This window comes from Anomalospiza imberbis, chromosome 2, assembly GCF_031753505.1.
Source record: "Anomalospiza imberbis isolate Cuckoo-Finch-1a 21T00152 chromosome 2, ASM3175350v1, whole genome shotgun sequence".
Taxonomy (NCBI): domain Eukaryota; kingdom Metazoa; phylum Chordata; class Aves; order Passeriformes; family Viduidae; genus Anomalospiza; species Anomalospiza imberbis.
In genome coordinates, this window is record NC_089682.1 from 3,779,752 (window position 1) to 3,799,603 (window position 19,852).

Consider the following 19,852-nt stretch of genomic DNA (forward strand, 5'->3'; position numbering starts at 1 on the left):
TCTTCCAATTGTCTCAACCATCAATGAGGCTGATGCTGCAATAAAGCTCAAGGAACGCATCCCAGTGGTCCCGTCCTGTTTGTGAAAAACTACCAACACATTCCTGCTCACTTCACCAGCATTGATCTGCACATTTGCCCCATGCTGGCTGTCACCTTCCAGGCTTCCCATACCTGTTGGCTTTTCCTGACATGAGGCATTGCTTTGATGCCCTGGAGCTTGGCTTTGTTCTGCACTCCGAGGTCACGCAGAGAGCTTTTTTCAAAGCATCCTTCAAGCCAGCTCCCTGACAATGACAAATCTCGGTTTATTGCCCATCCTAAGGCCTCACAGTGTTCCCTAAGACATCCTCGTGGTGCTTTCAAATCCATCACCCTCCAAGGCAGATGTAAAGTAACCATGGAAAGCTGTACACAGCCATCAAACCATATGAAGGGTTTTATAACTCCTGGCGACCCACTGAATGTTAAATATTGGATTAACCTTCAGCAGCTCTGCTGGTGCTTCCTGCACTTTGGCAGAGAGCTCTCCCCACCATGGAATGCTCGTGGAATGGGCTACAACTCTCACTAAAAAAATCTGAAAATGGAGGCCTTTGTTCTACTCTCAGCACGCAGCCAGAGGGAAATGGAGCAGCACAACAGGACCTCAGGATGGGAGATGAGGCTGCTGCTGCTTTTCAACCTCTGTGAAATTAGTTTGCAACTCTTGACTTGCAAGGCTGGCTCAGGGAAAAACATGTGCTCACGTTGCTACCAACCCAATCCTACTCTCTCATGAGTTTTGGTTTCCTCTCCTCCCTGCACTCCCCAAAGTGAGAGCTGAGATCCCTTTGGGGTCAGGACTGGTTTTCCTGTGTGCAAAATGATTTTGCCTTACCTTACAGGGTTTACTTGACCTTTTCTCCCATTACATGAATGCTTCTCTGAGCAGGAATAATTTCCTCTGAGAGGTAGCTCTGGGTCTCTGTGCTCCAGAGATTCAAGCACAAGTCCTAACACCGCCTTGCACCTCCTGCCACCTTTTCATCAAGGAATTTCCTCAGCTCTGCATCCCTCCTTGCAGGGTCAGGAGCCTCGTGTAGGACCAAAGCCACCTCTGGGGAGAGGAGCTGCAAGACCATGGGCACCAACAGGACCCTGTTACAGCTTCACCTCTGCAGGGCACAGATAGAACAAATGCCATGAACGTGACAATCCTGCCCAGACACCTCAGGCTCTGCAGTTGTCACCTGCCAACTGTTAGCCCAGATCGGGGCAAAATAAATAGACCCAGCTCAAAGGGGCTGCTCCTTCCTTGGAGGTGTTCAAGGACAGGCTGATGGAGCTCTGAGCAACCTGGGATCCTGGAAGGTTCCTTGCCTAAAGCAGGGGGTGGAATGAGATTATCTTTAAGGTCCTTTCTAACCCAAACCATTCCGTGGTTCTATGATTGTATGAAAGGGGAGAAACCTGATCCCAGAGGATGCCAGGCAGCTCTGCTGGAGAAACTCCTTCACACACATTCCTCCTGACTCGTGTTTTACATTCAGACACAGGCTGCAGCATTCTCAGAGGCACAAGGAGCCTGACTGACGGACTCCAGCACACAGCCCTGCACAACACACCAGCAGCCCCGTGACAGGGGCAATCACCACGTCCCAAACACCATTTAAAGAAAGGCAACCTGTCAAGTTTGCTTATAATTTGAGGCTCAGCCCCGGAGGACTCCGGCGAATTTCCAGCACATCGAACTAATTGTAGTTTACATTCGCTTCACTCTCCATTACGGCTGCTCCACTTTCCAGGAGAGCTAATTGGAGCCACAGCGCTTGGACAGCCGGGATTTTCTGCAGGAAACCTGAGCAGCTCTGGGTACCAGGCAGAGGGAAACGTGCACAGGGTCTGTGGCGTGTCCCCCTCAGCATCGCCACACGCCCAAAATAGTCCCAGCTTCCTCCGCCCTGCTGGAAATAAAACATATGGAGTTAGCACGGCCGCTGATTGGATTTTGATTGCTCTGAAACGCTGCCAAGTTTAAAGTGGGGAGTGCGGCCTGAAAGGAAATACAGTAGACACCAGACAATTTATTTGTTTCTGAGCAGGGACCTGGCTGCCGGGCGGCTCCGAAGGTGGCTAACGAGAGCAGCATGTTCCCATATGGAAACCAGATGGCGGGACCGGGTGGGATCCGGGAGCGTGGCACGAGCGGCGTTATCGCGGCCGCGGGGAAAGCAGAGCCCCGTGAAACCTGTGCCAAGCACAACAGCAAATTGCTGATAAATGACTGCCGCGGAGAACATTCCAGAGGGGTGGGGATGACGTGGGAGGTGGGGAGGGAAAACACCCCTGGAGACAGGGAAATGATGGTCATCATTGTCATCATTGTCATGGGCAGAGCTCTCCCAGCTCAGCCTGGCAGCTGATCCTATGGATCTGAGGGACTATAAAACCCTGGGAAAGGGAAAACAAATCCCCCAGTGCCACGCCCCCCAGAGCTCCACCCACCCAGCCCCACCCAGGTGGATCAGCCCCACCCACAAGCAACACCAACCAGGGGAGGCTGTGGCACGTAATAGTACAGGAATGAAGTCAACAGAATTCCCTGAATTCCCAGATTTAGCACAAATGTATCCATTGTCTAGATGGAAGAACAAGGAGATACCAACCTTCTCCGCCCACTTTTTGGATGTTTTAGACTGGAATGTTCTCACACCTTTATATTTTTTTAAGCAGCAGTATTTTGATGATGGCATAGAAAAAATAAGGGTAAGTTTGTCTGGATTTAAAAAATGAAATTAAAAGAAAAACCAAACTCAGCTAATTTTGAAAATGAACTCTTAGTCTGAATACAAATTAAACTTCTCAGTCCATTAAAAAAAAGAACAACACAAACCCTTAAAGTTCCATTTTTCCTTTTTATTTTGTTGAGATTGTTTGTCACATTTTCCCTGACCCAGAATAGCCATTTTTCTGAGGCTGCTTTGCTTCAGCCAGTGAAGGGGAAAATAAGAACTATCCACACTGTTTCCACTCCAAGGGCAGAAAAAGAAGGAAATAATTGACCATGTCAAAGCATGATCCATCCAGCAACCTGACAGTGACCACAGCCATGTTCCCCACTGCTCATTAGCTGCTGAAGTGCTTCCAGGACAGGAGCATTTTGTGGAAAAGCAGCATCCAGATAGTCAGAGCCCGTGACTAAACAAAGGTTATGCTGCTACCGTCTGTTTTCTCACCTCAGGAGCTACTAACTTTTCATTTCTTGATTTTATGACTTGAAAGAAACAGGGAACAGGGTTTTTTAAGCCGTTGTCCGTGGAAAAGGCATCAGCTTTTCCACATAAACTGCTCAGGATTTACAGCTTTCCCATTTGTGGGTGACAGTGCGGGAAATGTTTCACCGGTTTGTTGCAGATGTCCCCGTTCAGTGCATGTCCTCAGTCCTCGTGAGACCAAAGCAATGATTTTGTGTTTATTAAATTAGTGATTGATGCACAAGGGGGGCTGTTCCAAAGCCACAGAAACCAACAGTGTTTACAGAGACTCTAAGGAAAACCCTCTTGGGACAGGAATATATTTAATGACAGCTTTGAGCAGCCCCAAACTGAGACTTGGGTCAGTCTCCCTGGAAGACTCCAGGGTGCTCCTACCCCGCATCCTTCCTGGTTCTATTCCTGGGGCTGGTGCTCCTAGAAATACAAAGTTCCTAAAAACACCACCCTCACCCAGAGCTGACTGTTGGAGAATTTCATGGCCTGTCCTTTTGGACTCGTGATTGTCTGGACACAAGTGTCTGTCAGTGCCCTGCTTGGAGAGTTTGAGCACCAAATCCAGAATATTTAAGGGAAACCAGAGTAGAAGAGAGAAGAGAGATGGGCAGAGCCAAACTAGCCACACACCCATCACAGCTGGAGTAATTCCTGAATGCTGGCAGAAGCCAAGGGGCTCTTGGGTCATGGAATGGTTTGGATTGGAAGGGATCTTAAAGATCATCTAGCTCCACCCATGGGCAGGGACACCTCCCACTGTCCCAGGCTGCTCCAGCCCCAGTGTCCAACCTGGCCTTGGGCACTGCCAGGGATCCCTGCTCTGGGCACCCTGTGCCAGGGCCTGCCCACCCACAGGGAAGGATTCCTTCCTAACATTTAATGCAGTCCTGCCCTCTGTCAGTTTGAAGCCATTCCCTGTGTCCTGCCACCCCAGGCTCTTGTAAAAAGTCGCTCTCCATCTTCTCGTCACCTCCTTCAGGTACTGGAAGGTCAAAGTTGGGTGTTCCCAAAGCCTTTTCTTCTTCAGGAATCTTTAATGCCAAGTCCTAAGAAGCAATTTTAATGCTGAGATATATAGCCAGAAAATCAAAATAGACACCTCAGTCATTGCTTGTGATGCTCTACCTGGCTAAACAAACCAGCCTTCAAATGAAAAATAACCCTTATTTCACCAAAAGATCAGAAGCTGTCTGTTTTAAAAGGCCTCTTGATACGATCTCAGCAACTCAGGAAATCAATATTTGCATATCAAAAATCTCTGAGAGGTTATGTAAGTCCATATATATACATACAACCATATTTTGGAACAAAAATAAAAAGCCATTGGGATGAGTTATAGCTTATTTCAGGATAAAGCAGTGGGCATCGCTTATTTCAACAGCACCTCATGCACCACAAAGCTACAGAATGATGCAGTTTTATTCTAATCATCACAAAAGTTTTGCATTGACTTATGATAAAAGAGGAATTTTTTTCCCTGTGGAACACCCATGATCTGTTCTCCTGCAGAAACAAAGAGGTCACATCCAGGCTGACACTACACCTGCAGCTGGAAAAGCCAACCAGGTGTATCTTTATGAGCTCCAGCAGCAGAGGAACTCAGACTTTTCACTCCATAAACCAATTCTTCAATGGCAACCCCTAAACACTTCAGTAAGGAGTTCCCTGAGTGATGCTCCTCATTAGTGCTCAGAAAATGTAACAAAACTCCTCGTTTTAATTAGCCCACAGTCTCTAGAATATTCCAGTCTGTTCTTTAAGGAAAACACAACTCTGGGCCAAGGCTGAGCACCTGCCTTTTCACTTTCCACTACTGGTTTAGTTCACAGACTCACAGAATATTCAGAGCTGGAAGGGCCCCACCACAATCATCAAATGCAGTTCCTTCAGGCTGAGGCAGGTGAGACAACACAGTCAGACCAAGGCTGGCCAAAAGTTATGACCAAACTGTCTTTGGAGAAATAAAATGGAAGCCCCCACAACCAGTGCTTTCTTGAAAATTTGGTGACTTTAGGAAGAAATTCCTCCCTGTGAGGGTGGGCAGGCCCTGGCCCAGGGTGCCCAGAGCAGCTGGGGCTGCCCCTCGATCCCTGGCAGTGTCCAAGGCCAGGCTGGACACTGGGGCTTGGAGCAGCCTGGGACAGTGGAAGGTATCCCTGCCATGGCAGGGAATGGAAATAGATGATCTTTAAGATCCCTTCCAAACCAAACCATTCTGTGACTGTGACTCTATGACTTTGCCAGAACTTTTCATCACGAAGAAAATCCAGCCCTCACAGCTACAGGGTAAATAAAAACCTTAGGAGGCAATTAAAAACACCCCAGATCATACTCGGTTTTTAAAAATTGATTCTAAAATCAACTCACAGCTACCTACACCAGTGAAGACTATATTTTTATATCTATACAAACACATATATATACATATATATATGTATGCATTTGCTTGCCAGCAATGTTTTCATCTTCAAAAGCTCTTTAAAAGCTAATTCACTTGGCTGCTTAAAGAGATTTGTTGCCCAGTCACATCAGACGAGGACTTTTGCCTCTTTCCAGCAGGTTTTGCATTTCTGGCTCTCAAGTTCTGACCAAAAGGGTAATTTTTCAATCATTAGAGAACAGGTTTGGCACTTAGGATTTAGTGCCCTGTAATGACATCTTTAAAGCTGGAGAGTTACAGTGTACTAAAAAAAAAAAAAAAATATCATAAGAAAGCTGGGCCAGAAAAATAACAGCTGAGAAACTTACTGGAAAAAATGTATATAATAAAAGGCTTTTTATCTTTTAAACACTCTAATAATTTTGTCCAACTGTAGTAAAGACCAAAACTTTTTTTAATCCTCTCACTTGGAGCACACCTTTAAAACAAACCACAACAATGGATGGAGCTTCCTGCATCCCCTTCCTGCTATGACCCACTCTAATTCTTTGAAATAAATATGTTTTGGGTTATTTTGCTAAGGGCAATGTTTAGTGTCTGTCCCCCAGCGTGTAAATGTGTAGAATACACCAAAGATTTAACATCTGCTATGAATAATTTTACAGAGGATCTCAAGTTCTCCTAAGGTTATTAGGATATTGTACAGGTGGCCAAATTATTAAAATATGGTTTAAATCCAACACTTACGCATTTTCATAACGTGCATTGGATTTGAGGGTCTGGAAGCCACATGTCAGCACCAGGCTGGCTCCCTGGAAGTCCCAAAATCAAAGCCACTTCCCAAACATTACAGCCCAGCCAGCTGCAGCCACAGCACCCCCGGGGTGGAGGGGATGGAAAACCAGGGCAGGCTGCTCTCCTCTCAGACAAGTGACCTTTTCTATCAGCATTACAGCATTACTTTCTCTACCCCACGCTGATTAAGTCAAGACCTCCTCCAAGTGAGCTGAATTTTAACATCTGACTCGGAGCCCACGCTGCAGTGCAGAGTGAAGGCCGAGGCACACAGAGCCAAACAGCTGCTGCTGTGTCTTTGTTCAAAGAGTGAAAATAAAATGAGGGAAAACGAAAAAAAAATTATATTAGAAAGCCCTGCTTGCTCTTCACTGGTAACACTCAGTATTTATTCCTGTTTTAAGGTGCGTTGTCAGGAATGCAGGGAAGCCCCTTGCCTGCAGTGCTCAGTGGTGCAGATCTCTGGGAATTTGGGTCCCAGCTGGAAGGAAGGACATGGACAGGCAGCATGAAAACCCAGTTCTGCAGGCTGTGCAGAACTGCTGGGCTGCTCTGGAGAGCACAGAAAGGGGGATTTAGTGCAGAAACTCTTATTTAAGTGAAGCACTTGCTGGATTGCTGCAAGGGAGAAGTTCCCGTAGCAATTCCCTCTGTCCCATGGAGTAGAGGGGGATGCCACAACCTCAGGAAACACCTAAAACACCACCTGAGCTCCTCAGGTCTGAGGAGGCTCCAGGATGAGCAGAGGGATGGAGCAGCTCTGCTGGCAGGAAAGGCTGGCACAGCTGGCATTGTTCACCTGCACAGGAGAAGCTTTGGGCTGAGCTCAGTGTGGCCTTGCAGGGCCTGGAGGAGCCCCAGGAAAGCTGGAGAGAGACAATTTCCAGGGCATGGAGGGACAGGAGCCAGGGAATGGCTCCCACTGCCAGAGGGCAGGGCTGGATGGGAGATTGGGAATTGGGAATTGTTCCCTGGCAGGGTGGGCAGGGGCTGGGATGGAATTCCCAGAGCAGCTGGGGCTGCCCCTGGATCCGCCCCTGGATCCCTGGGAGTGCCCAAGGCCAGGTTGGACACTGGGGCTGGGAGCAGCCTGGGACAGTGGAAGGTGTCCCTGCCATGGCAGGGGTGGCACTGGATGAGCCTTAAGGTCCCTTCCAACCCAAATTATTCTGTGATTCTATGAAGTACAAGATTTACTGCTTTAATTTGAGTAACATCCAGAAACAGCTGAGCCTGAACCAGAAGAGATTCAAAAACCATCTCAAAACTGAGCTGATACTAAATTTGACCTCCAGCAGTGAGGAGGTCATATTTTTGGAGGAAATATTTTTGCCCAGATTTTTCTCAGACAATTATTAAACTGAAAAAGTTAGTGAAAAAAGCCAAAATTCACATGAGCCTTGGAAAGTCTCATGGCCACAAATGGGCACCACAGGGAAAACCAACCTGCAGCTTTGAGTGCCTGACCTCAGTCAGCTCCATACTGGGATGCTCAGGAAAGGAAATAATAGGATTACTGTCCAGTAGGACACAAAACAGAGCATTCACAGAATGATTTGGGTTGGAAAAGACCTCCAAAATCATCGAGTCCCAGCTGTGCCTGATCCCCACCTTGTCACTCAGCCCAGAGCTCTGAGTGCCACCTCCAGGCCTTCCTTGGACACTTCCAGGGATGAGGACTCCAAACCTCCCTGGGCAGCCCCTGACAATATTTAACAACCTTTTCTGTGAAGAAACTCTTGAAAGAATTGCTAGAACCAACAAAATCTTCACTGAAATTTATGCCCAGACTTGCAGCTCCAGAATTCCTTTCCTTGCCAGACAGGGTGGCAGCTGGGGACTCTGGGGATTCTTATTTGGGCTTAAACCATAAGATCGCTACCACAAGCCTTACAGGAGGTGAAGTTCCTGCCCATAAAGATAGAAAATGTGCCTCCCAAAACACCTGGGAATAAGGTTATTTATAACCCCCCACAGACTATTTTTTGCTAAAAAAAAAAACCAACCCTACTAGATTTTTAATAGTTGTTAAAAGTAAATATTCCTCTATACACACACTCTGATAGGGAAAGGAAGACCATAAAAAAGTGGAAATTCTAAGGGCAGGTACTGAACCCACTGTTGCAGAGCATTTCCTCACACATGGCATTACCAGGTCATCCCAAATTATTTCCCTGCCACCTGGAAAAAACCCACAGCAACCTGATGGAGCTGCATTGGGCTGTCTTCATTCCAGATTCAGGCTGAACAGTTCTGCACCAGCACCTTCTAAGGAATGAACTAAAGACTGGCTTGTTTCTGACAGCATCCACAGGGGTTCTTGCAAGTGTCCTCCAGGGCTTAAGGGTGGAAATAGGCAGGCACAGCATTCTGTACTTCTCTCTGTGCTTATTCTGCACAAAAATATCTTTTTAATCCCACTTTGGAAGCGAGTTCAGTGGGGTAGCACAAAAGGAACAGCAAACCCACCTCACAACCTGCTTTGGCTCCACCACAACCCTTTCAAACCCTAATTTTACAGGATGATGGATGCTGAGGTTTTCTCTGCTGTGCTCTCACCTTTGCACAGTGGCTGCTCTCATCCAACCTTTCCTCCCACAGGTTTGCTTTGGGGTATTTTTCTTTAAATTAAATGAGGCTGTACATTCTCTGTTCATCTGTTCAGTAATCAAACTCCTGCCTTCAGTGATTGTGACTTTATTATTTTTATTATTATCATTTTTCATCTCCCCTTTTGTTAATTCCCCATGAAGCAGCTTTAAAGTCTCTGGAACTGACAGAAAAAAGGCTGCTTTTATTTCATGAAAAGGGATCCAAGTCAAACCTAAAAGAAGAATTAAAATATCGATGCTGAACATGAAATATGGAGTTGTCAGTGTATGAAAGCATGTTGGAATTCTCTGATTCAAACACGGGGGAAGAACCTGTGCTCTTCTCAATAAATGCTTTATGTAAATAGTCCTTTGAAAGTGTATCACTATTCTCATGAAATATTTCCTACTTTTTTCAATGGCCCAAATTTCCCATCCAAAGAACTTTTAAACATTTAGTTATACAATTGTTTGACAGGAAAGAACCCTGAGTTTAACCTTCTTCCACACACAGAGTTTGGGGTCTGTGGCCCTCCCTCACCTCAGGGTGCCTTGATACCGAAGCGAAACGAGTGCTTTGCATTTTTATCCCTGTGAGTTAGTGGTTTCCTGCAGTAATTACTGCATGGAATTCTCAGGTACCTCTGCCCATCAGCTGTTCTGGGAGAGCTCTCAACAGGATCTCAGTGTTTGCTCTGAAGTAAAAAAAAGCCTGACCTCAGAGCTGTGATCTCACTTGGCTCAAGGAGATGCCTGGAGGTGCAGGTTGCTGCTATGTGCAGCAGCTGTCAAAACTTTCGGTCCAAAATGTTTAAAGGGAAAAAAAAGTGCAGATCTGATGGCACCAAAAAAGATTAAAATCATTAATCTCTTTGACTTTCATGTTATTTTTAGCTAATTTAGATCTGTCAATGTTTTAGACACAAACCAGAATGTTAAACAAATCAAAAAGAATGAGGTAGAACAAAATGCTTGCCTTTTTCATTTTTTGGCACAAAACCTGTAGAATTACACGTCAGAAGTGAAGTTCTTCCTCTGCAGCTTTGGCAACAAAGCACTTTGCAGGGTAGAGCCAATGTGAGCACGGAATCTAGGAAGAAGTAAATTGTTTCCTGGAGCTGTGCTGTGAGATGAGACCTTTCCCAGGAATGGGAATGATGTGAATCCTGTCTGCATCCACAGCAGGGTGGGCAGCAGGAAAGGGATGGGGATTGTGTCCCTGTGCCCCCAGAGGTGAGAGCCCACCTGCAGAGCTGCCCCAGCCCTGTCCCAGCCCAGGGAGGAGCTGGAGCTGCTGCAGAGAGCCCAGAGGAGGCTCCAGGATGAGCAGAGGGATGGAGCAGCTCTGCTGGCAGGAAAGGCTGGCACAGCTGGCATTGTTCACCTGCACAGGAGAAGCTTTGGGCTGAGCTCAGTGTGGCCTTGCAGGGCCTGGAGGAGCCCCAGGAAACCTGGAGAGAGACAATTTCCAGGGAATGCAGGGACAGGACACAGGGAATGGCTTCAAACTGGAGAGAGGAAGATTAGATTAGATATTAGGAAGGAATTCCTCCCTGTGAGGTTAGTGATGCACTAGAAAAGATCTCCCAGAGCAGCTGGGGCTGCCCCTGGATCCCTGGCAGTGCCCCAGGCCAGGTTGGACACTGGGGATGGAGGAGCCTGGGACAGTGGAAGGTGTCCCTGCCATGGCAGGGGGTGGAATGAATGATTTTCAAGGTCCCTTCCAGCCCAAACCTGGCTTGGACTTTACCTTTGTACAGCCCTGCTCTGCACAGACTCCAACAGCTCCCAAGGCAAAAGCAAAGGAGCCTCCATTTAAATGCACCTTGAATCCAGGACTTTTAGGTCAGGCACATCACCTTAGGAGTCAGCGCCTTCAGGAATGGGAAAACACCTCTGCCCACCAAATAAATTCTGCAGTGTGACAAAGCAGAGTGGACTTGAGAAGAGCCCTTGGTTTGGAAGACATTCAGCAGAAGACAGATCAGTCTTATCTAAAAAAAGGTAATAAATGGCTTAAATGTCTTTAAAAAGAGGGGGAAAAACCCCTCTTCCAGTCTCACAGTTTACTCTGGTTTCACAATTTGCATTTAGCAAATACCCCAGGAAACCAAGTCTTACACAATCTCATTTCAAACTTCTCCCCCCAAAGCTTTGAAGCCATCTGCCACATCTGACAAGTCTGAAGTTTGTCAACTCCTACAAGGATTAAACGCAGCAGCTGCTAGGAAACAAGAAAGCCTCACTGCAGGCTCTTGGTAGATACTGGAGAGAGAGCACAGAAGGGAAAAAAAAGGCAGAAACATTCAAATATGGAAAAAATTCTTCAGTCAACACTCACACCTTATGACAGTTCATCATTAGTTCTGAGGCTTCCAAATATTTAAGGGGTGAATACGAGTTGCTTCCTACATCAAATTATGGGAAAGGCAGAATCTGAAATTAGAATCTCTTATTTCACTGCCCTACAGTACTTCCCAACTACATCCTACCTAAACATTTCCTGGTATGGAGAGCTTACAAGCAAGAATAGTGAATTCTCGAGGAATTCTGCCAGAACACCAGGTTTCAGTCTGATTTCATCTCCCAAGCTGCCATGGTTTTGTTTGCCACTTTTATTCAAGGTGTTTGGGAGCATTCTCACACCTCAGCATAAAGCCACGTAGTAAAAACTGAGTTAAATATAATATAGTAAATGTTTTGAAACATTGCAAACTGCCTTGGGTGACCACACCAATACCAGAAATACATTCACAATTCCTCTAAGGGTCTGCATAATTTACTATTAAAGATATTTCTTGTTACCTGCTTTATTTATGACCCAAACACATAAAAATAAGAAAATGGTGCTGCCAACTTTCAAAACAACAGAATTCTCAGCTCAGATCACACATAAAACCAATTTATGAATTAAAAGGATGGACAGGAATGGGGGAAAAACCCCAACAAAGCTTCAGAATTTGATCCAAAATCCAGTTCCAAAATCCAGCACACTTTAGGCAAGATGTGCTCATCTGTAATTACCTGAAGTGAAAATTTAAATCAGTGACAGTTCTGTGAAGGAAAACACTGTTCAAAAATATCCACTGAGCATCCAGAGTAAGTCAAAGTTGCACATAGCAGAGAAGAGAATTACCTGGGAGATAATTAATAGTTTTAACACCATTTTCTTAAACAAAATATTAAAGTAAACAGAGTGTAACTCAGAACTGCACCTCAATCCAAGTTAATATTTGAAATACACTGCTGAAATTGTTACCAACTTCCAGAGAATTTTCTGAGACACTTTAAAACCTTTTACTTTCCTCGAAAAATCACATGCTGTGCCTAAGAGATCTTTTATTACTCCTACCACTGCCCAAATTTTGGTGTTTTAAAGTGAATTAAATCAGTTTGCCCTGGCAAATCCAGCTGAAGCAGCCTGTGATCCTGCCAGCCCCTTTGACCAGGAGAGGCTATTTTTCACTAGCAAGTTTCAAAGGCATTTACCATACTTTAATTACTGCATTTTGTATCAATATATACATTAAAAAGGGCATGTGGAGCCATAAAAAAACAAAAGCAAAATTCTCTGTGGATGGAAAAGGACAGAGAGCGCATTTGATTACAGACCAATCTTTGAAGAACATAAAATATTTGAAAAACCTTCAGATCTCAAAATAAAGTAAAAAAGGGAGAGGTCTCATTAGGTTCAGACAGAATTCCTTATCTGCATTTTCCTCTTTGAAATATAAAAGGAATACTTTTAGGTAAGACAATCCCTTCAGGAGGAGAAAAAGGAGTTGCTTTTCATATCCAAGATATCTTTCCTAAAATCACTCCAGAAGAAAGTATTCCAAGCCATGCAGAAGGGTGTTTGCAGCGATGAAGTTAAAAAGAACAAAAATGAGTGGGAAAGTAAAAATTTACTGGAATTTATTCTACTTTTAAGGGGGAAAAAAAAAATCCCGGAAGTCCACTAGAGAAGAAACTGGAGTTTACAAAAGTGCAGCATAACTGTCCTTGTCAGATGTAGATATTATTGTGAGTTTCACTGGTTGTCAGGAACTTCTTCAAAATCTTTGTGCTTTCAGAGGCATCCTGGGGAAAGGAAGAGAGGATCAGCATCACCCACAGTGCTGGGAACAAAGCAAGAGCCCCACTGGCCTCTGGTCCCATTTACATTACTCTGAGCATCACTTTTATTAAAATATTAACTGGGAGCAAAACTCAGGTCTTCTGAATGAAGTTATCCACAGGAATCTGCACTGCAGCAAGAAAATGGGATTTATTATCTTGCATTCCTCCTTGCTTGGACATGAGGGGAAGAGTCTCTGTATTTGTCATTGTACTCCTTCAGAGTTTAAATATTAATGTCTTACTCAGACTTATTCAGCAGAACAGAATGAGCTGCACTGAAAACTGATATTAGAAGTGAAATAAACACCACAGTACACACAGACTTCTTTGGCATTTAAATCTGGGTTCAAAGTGTTCTCAACCAACTAAAATTCCATTAAAAACATTTCAGAATGAGTAAAACATTCATTTTAGGAGCTGCAATGGGAATTTATGGGAGCAATGGGATTTACTGTGAGGGTGGTGAGGCCCTGGCATGGAGAAATTGTGGCTGCCCCATCCCCGGAAGTATTCAAGGCCAGGCTGGATTAGTGTAAAAATTTCTTCAGAAACTTGGTCTTTCAGCTCCAAAAAGAAGTTATAGGTCAAAATGAATATTTTAAGAAGCTTTCCTGTATGCCAGAAGAGAGGCAGATACAGAGCTTCAACAGAGCCATCTGGTATATGAATATAAAATGTAAAAACAAAAAAAAACCCCACACAACAAAAAGCTTAAAAGTTTTAAATGAGGCAGCTCCAAAGGAAACTGCAGCTTACACAAGCACAAGAAATCCCTCCCTGATATATTCACACCATTAGAAGAGCCTTGAAATTCAAAATGAAGTTTTGAAGGAAGCTGTAGATTCATTATTTCTAAGCCACACAGATGTGAAAGCAGGTTTCAAAGCACTGTCATTAAAATCTGTATTTTTCTGCCTTTTCAGATGAAATCCTCACAGGGGAACAAAACCAGCACAATGCACGAGATGAAAACAGACAAAAGCTCCCATTAATTTGAAATATGGATTTTTTTACCTTGGCTAAACTCTTCAGGAGTTTAGAAGAGAGCAGAGGCTTGAAGGCTTCAATGGTAACCGTGTCCAGCTTGATGACATCAGTGTAGCACTGGTACAGCACTGCAGGGATCTGCCACACCTGGCAGTAACTCAGAACTGAACACAGGTCAAAAGAAAAGCTCTGTTAAACTCAGCAGAAAAGGAATCTCTGTTCTGTCTATGAAAATCAGAACTTTAAACCCATGGGAGTTTAATTACCAGCTCAGGATCCCGACTGCTGGAGCAGCCATTCCTTATCCCCCAGCTACACAAGGAAAATTAGTTAAAACCAAAAATTAGTTAAATGAAGGTGTTTCTTCCTGGGACATACCTTACCTGGAAACTGCACATAAAAAAAAAAACCCACTAAAATAAAAAAAATTAAAAATAATAAACAGAAATAATAAAATATTTAATTAAATATTTATTAAAAATAATAGCAACAGCTGCAAAAATCCAAACAACCCCCCCCTCAAAAAAAAAACCAAAAAAACAAAAAAAACAAACAAAACAAACAAAAAAAACCACAAAAAACCCACACCATAAATCCTGCCAGACAAGCTTTTCCTCATGCTGCTACCATTAGGGATTCTAGAATGAAAAACTCAAGGTTTTTATTAAATTACATCATAAAACTGAACCTAACTTTTCCATGAGGCTGATGCACAGACCTGTGCAAGCTTCCTTACACCTGTTACAGAAAGGACTTTATGAGCTTTTACTTTGGATGCTCAGATGAAAATAATTCCTAATAAAACTTACTTAATTACTAAGTAAAATTCCCCAAAAAAATCCCACTGTACAATAGGCTTTGTAAGGCTATACTGAAGAATTTTCCAGTACTTCTGTCCCACACGTAACTGGTAGCATGATTTGTGGCTGGTTTGGAAAACTGTCCCTATTTTCCAGGGCAATGCGTAAGATGTGAATCTGTCAGTAATTAATTTTTAAAAAGCTGACTTGTCAGCCAATTCCCACAATTAGGCAGAAATTCTGATTGCAGTGGGATGCTCCTCAGGGGGAATTTTGTGTTGCCACCAGCAGCCCTGTAAAAAATTGAAATTGCAAAGTACCAGCAGCAGGAAGGTCCCTCACAATGTTGGGCTGCTCCAGCAGCGGGCAGCAGACCTGCTCCTGGAATTCTTTGGTCTTCAAGGCTTTCAAGAATGGAGATACAAGTGTCAGAGTGGATTCCTGAGTTTTATAATCAGCTACAGGACACGTGGAAAGGATGGTTACTTGCAAGTCTTTCTTCTGCATGCAGCCAAAAACCTGAAATTAAAAAAAATCCATCAGCAAAAGTTCTCTTCTCACAATAAAAGCAGAAGAACCTCAAGGATTCATTTCAATTTCAGTGCGAAGGGCAATTGAACTCAGGTTTGCAGGACAAAAACCTGTCTGAATCACAGCCTTCAGGTAGAAATTTGTCAGGCATTGCTCCTGGGATGGAGATAAAAACCCCAAAGTAACAGCTGACATATTTACCAAGTCTAGTGATCTTCTGGAGAAGTTTTCAGCACTTTCTATTCAATATATTAAGATTTACTGCTTTAATTAATGGTGATTGTAGAAAGAAGAAGGATTCCAAATAGAAACAAGCAGTTCACTGAGCTGCATAACATTTTAAATGAAAATTGTACTCCCTGGATGTCCTACAATATTGTAAGAGACTTTATTTTAAATGCACAGGTTTTATTTAATTCTATTCAAGTTGAATTGAGAAAGAAAATGTAGGGTTCTCTTTCTCAGATTCAAAGAACAGAGTTTCAAAGTACAAAACCTTCTGGCCATCACAAAATACCAACAGGAGAAATGAAAACAGAGAATCTGGAAACCGTGACAGAAGCTTGCCTGTTTCTGTCTGTGTACCAATCCCAGGAGGGAAGCTGCCTGTGCCATCACTGTGTCACCACTGTGTCACCACTGTGCTAGAAATCTAATAGAAATATTCAGAAGCTCACATATTTTCCACTTGCTTTGTTGGGAACAGTGGCTGGAATTAATGTCAGCAAAACTCCAACCTGTGTGTTTGTCAGTGATCTTTACAGAGAAAACACACCCAGATGTAAAGATCTGACTTGTGGAGATGGCAGATGCTCAGTAAATGAGGATTTACACATAGAACAGGGCTGCAACTCACATTAAAAGCAAAAAGATTGCCAGCACGTTGTTTCTGCTGCACATTTAAAAATACCAATAACCACAAAATCTAAAAATACTCAGGAACATTGATTTGGTACAACCACACTCCTTCTGTTCAGGAACACCCACACTGGAAATCACACATATCCACAAACAACTGGGGAAGACAACAACCCCCCAGCCATCCTACTTCTGCAATCCCACTTTAAATGAAGTGCAGGAACGTGTGGAATACAGCAAAAGCAAAACATTTGAGGTCTCAGGGTTTTTAAACTTCCAAATGAGCCGTGAGCCCCCAGCAAAGCTGTACTTATCTCTAAGCCCAGCTTTGGAATCCCTGCTGGTCCATCAGCTCAGCGGAGATTTAAAGGCAGGCAGGGAGGGAGCAGACAGACAGCAAGACAAAATGATAAGCCACACTTCCTCCAGGCAAAGCAGTGACCCAAATCCATCAGGAAAATCAAGAGGAGGAACATTAGCCCCTGGCCTTATCTTATTAAAATCAAAATGATGATATTTGGAGAGACTTCAGTGAGCCAGCAGTGCTCCTGTACCTGGGTGATGCTGGGGTGAGGCCCTGGGAATGTTAAATTTGGGAACAAATGCTGCTTTGGAGGCACCTTCCCCTCCAGCTCCCCCTTGGGAAAGGCACAGAACACACCCAGCAGCTGACACCATCCACCAGGAGCTCCACAACTGCTGATCCTTTGGCAGCTGTACAAATTGCTGTTGGTTTTTTTAAGGAAAAACTCTCCCAGAGGTGAAATGCAGCTGAAATAAGCCATGGGAAATGAAAAGCGAGGAGGAAAAAGGTTTGGGAAGTGGTTAAGGGCCAACAAAACTGAAACTGTCCAAAAGGAGTGACTGCACTCAGCTGGGACGTTACAGCAGGTACAGCTGGCAGCATCTAGAAAGGGATTTCACACACCCTGCAGAGAATAAATTTTGGAATATTTAATAAAAGAAACTCACAGGAAAAACTTATTTAACACCGTCATGTCTAAAGTATCAGAGAGGAAGATCCCCACCCTTAGGATTTTACCACTTCATTTATTTTCCTGCCAGTTTTACCTTCTCAAGCCACTGGAACTGTTGATCCTCAGCCACGTAGCAACTACACTGGCACAATAAAACCTAAAAAAAAAAGTAAAAACTTGTGTATTTAAGCGGTTTAAAGGGCACATCAGCAGCACATCATCACCTGTAAGGATGATGTGGCTGCAGACAATAACTTGTTCAGTTACTCTGGGTTTCTTTAACTCTGTTTCAATGAGGATTTTTTGCTCACAAATGCAGTGAAGCCAAGAGGCTGTGACATCTCTGTGCTGAGCTCCACACAGAACTTCACACAGTTTGAGTGAGAATTAACCCTTCAGATCATTTATGAGACCAATCCATGATCCTGCAGTGCCTAGTTTGGGGCTGGATGAAAGCTCTCTTTTTCAGAAAGTCAAACCACAGAGGAATTAATGCTCAAGTCACTTACTGTGGGATCTGAAATCAATCTGTAGAACAAACAGAAAGAGTCTGTGGGGAGAACATTTGTGGTGCTAGATGTTCTGCACCACTCATTCCACAGCTTCACAACTCCAACCACTTCCCAGCACACAGAATCCAGGATAAAAGATGACAGGAAAGCTGCAAAAGCCATGAAATATACTGTTAATTTATAAAGAATAAAACCTCTGATTTACAAATAAATAGCTGGACTAAATCGGATTATTCCTTTGCAACCTGGAGGAAGAATAACTCATTTTTATCAACTTAGATTTACTGACAAAATCTAAGAAACAGCAGCAATGTGATTAGCCCCACTATACTCAAATTTAAAAAGATGATGAGCTGTTCAACATATACAGATCCCTAACGTAAAAATCACTTGCTCTTAGGAATTATAGCATTACAATCAACTTCAATTTCTTTGGTTTTAATTAAGGATGTGAAACATTAAGTCTCTGATACTTACTAACATAGATTAAAACCAAAAATCACTGAAGCAGCAAGGCAGAACTATTATACCGATTCGAGAAAACAGAGGCAAGAGTGTGGCAAAAACATTAATAAATCAGATTCCTGTCAAAAGCTACAGAAGACAGATGCAAAATATCAATTACCATTTTTCAAGGAAAAACCTGGATGAAACCCTAACAAATTAGCAAAGCTAACTTTGATAAAATCTAAATGTCACGTAAATGTCACTTAAATGCAAGCAAGACTTCTGGGTACTATTGGGTCAAAACTTTTCCCAATTAATAAACAATCCCAGAGAATTTACCAAATAAAATCCAGGTGAAGGAAAAGGGGATTGCCTAACTAAAATCCCAAACTAAATCATACTTTGCTTCTCCTGTTCAACTGAAACTACATCAATTTTCACGAGGAGTAAACAGCTGTAACAGTAACTGTGTTTTACATGCTGCAGAGGGACTGCAGCTTTCCCTGGACAACTCAGCTGCCTCCAGGTTTAACCTCTGCTGCTAAATGAGGAGCTGCATAGTCAGTAAATAGAGGGGCTTAATCAAAGAAGCTGGAGTTTTCAAACTCGAATGGGATGGATGACAGGACAAGGGAGAATGAGTTCAACTCAAAGAGGGCAAATGGGGTTTTGGGAGGGATTGTCCCCTGGCAGGGTGGGCAGGCCCTGGGTGCCCAGAGCAGCTGGGGCTGTCCCTGGATCCCTGGCAGTGCCCAAGGCCAGGCTGGACACTGGGGCTGGAGCAGGGAATGCCCTGGCACATTTACACCTCCCTCCCACCTTCTGCCTCCTCGAATTTATTCCCCAAACCCCAGCAGTTCTGGTTCTGCACGCACCCGCAGCGTTCCTGCCGATGGCCACGATGAACCTGGAGCACACCAGGGGCTGCTCGGCACAGGTCCACAGGACTTGGATCTCCCTGGGAAAGAACCACAGAACAGCCCGAGCTGGGAGGGACCCACAAGGACCATCCACACCCAGCTCCCGGCCCTGCCCAGACCCCCACAACCCCACCCTGGGCATCCCTGGCAGCGCTGTCCAAAGGCTCCTGGAGCTCTGGCAGCCTCGGGGCCGTGCCCATTCCCTGGGGAGCCTGGGCAGTGCCAGCACCCTCTGAGGGAAGAACCTCTCCCTGCTCTCCAGCCTGCGCCGCCGGTACCTTTTCTTCTCGATCTCCCTGCGGATCTCCCGGTCCTCGGGCGTCTCCTCCCGCGCCTCCTCCTCCTCGTCCAGGCCGGCCCGGGACGGGGCCACCACCACCTCCCCGAAGAAGGTCGCCATGGCCGCCCCGCGCGCCTGCGCGGCCCCGCCCTCAGCGCGGGCACAGGCGCGGGAGGCTCCGGGCGCGGGGCGGCGGCGCCGAGTGCCCTCAGCGGCCCCGGAGCGCTCGCAGAGATGGCGACTCCTTCAAGGATTAACCATCCTTTCAGTGAAGGAAATCGTCCACATATCCCATTTAACCCCCCCCTGCCTGACCTCGATGCCGTTTTGTCCTGTCCCTGTTCCCTGGAGCAGAGCCCGACCCCCCGGCTGTCTCCTCCTGGCAGGAGCTGTGCAGAGCCACAA

General features: G+C 44.8%; 1 protein-coding gene across 1 annotated transcript; it reads right to left on the minus strand.

Moving 5' to 3' along the window:
- Positions 1-11,613: 11,613 nt before the first annotated feature.
- Positions 11,614-19,587, minus strand: PSMG1 (proteasome assembly chaperone 1). The gene is made up of 7 exons (XM_068179552.1): positions 19,446-19,587; positions 19,123-19,205; positions 17,798-17,949; positions 17,383-17,445; positions 15,243-15,441; positions 14,150-14,286; positions 11,614-13,096 (listed from the first exon to the last, which is right to left on the minus strand). Exons 1-7 carry the CDS (start codon positions 19,565-19,567, stop codon positions 13,022-13,024), a joined length of 831 nt encoding a protein of 276 aa, XP_068035653.1. The 5' UTR covers positions 19,568-19,587; the 3' UTR covers positions 11,614-13,021.
- Between the last annotated feature and the right edge of the window lie 265 nt (positions 19,588-19,852).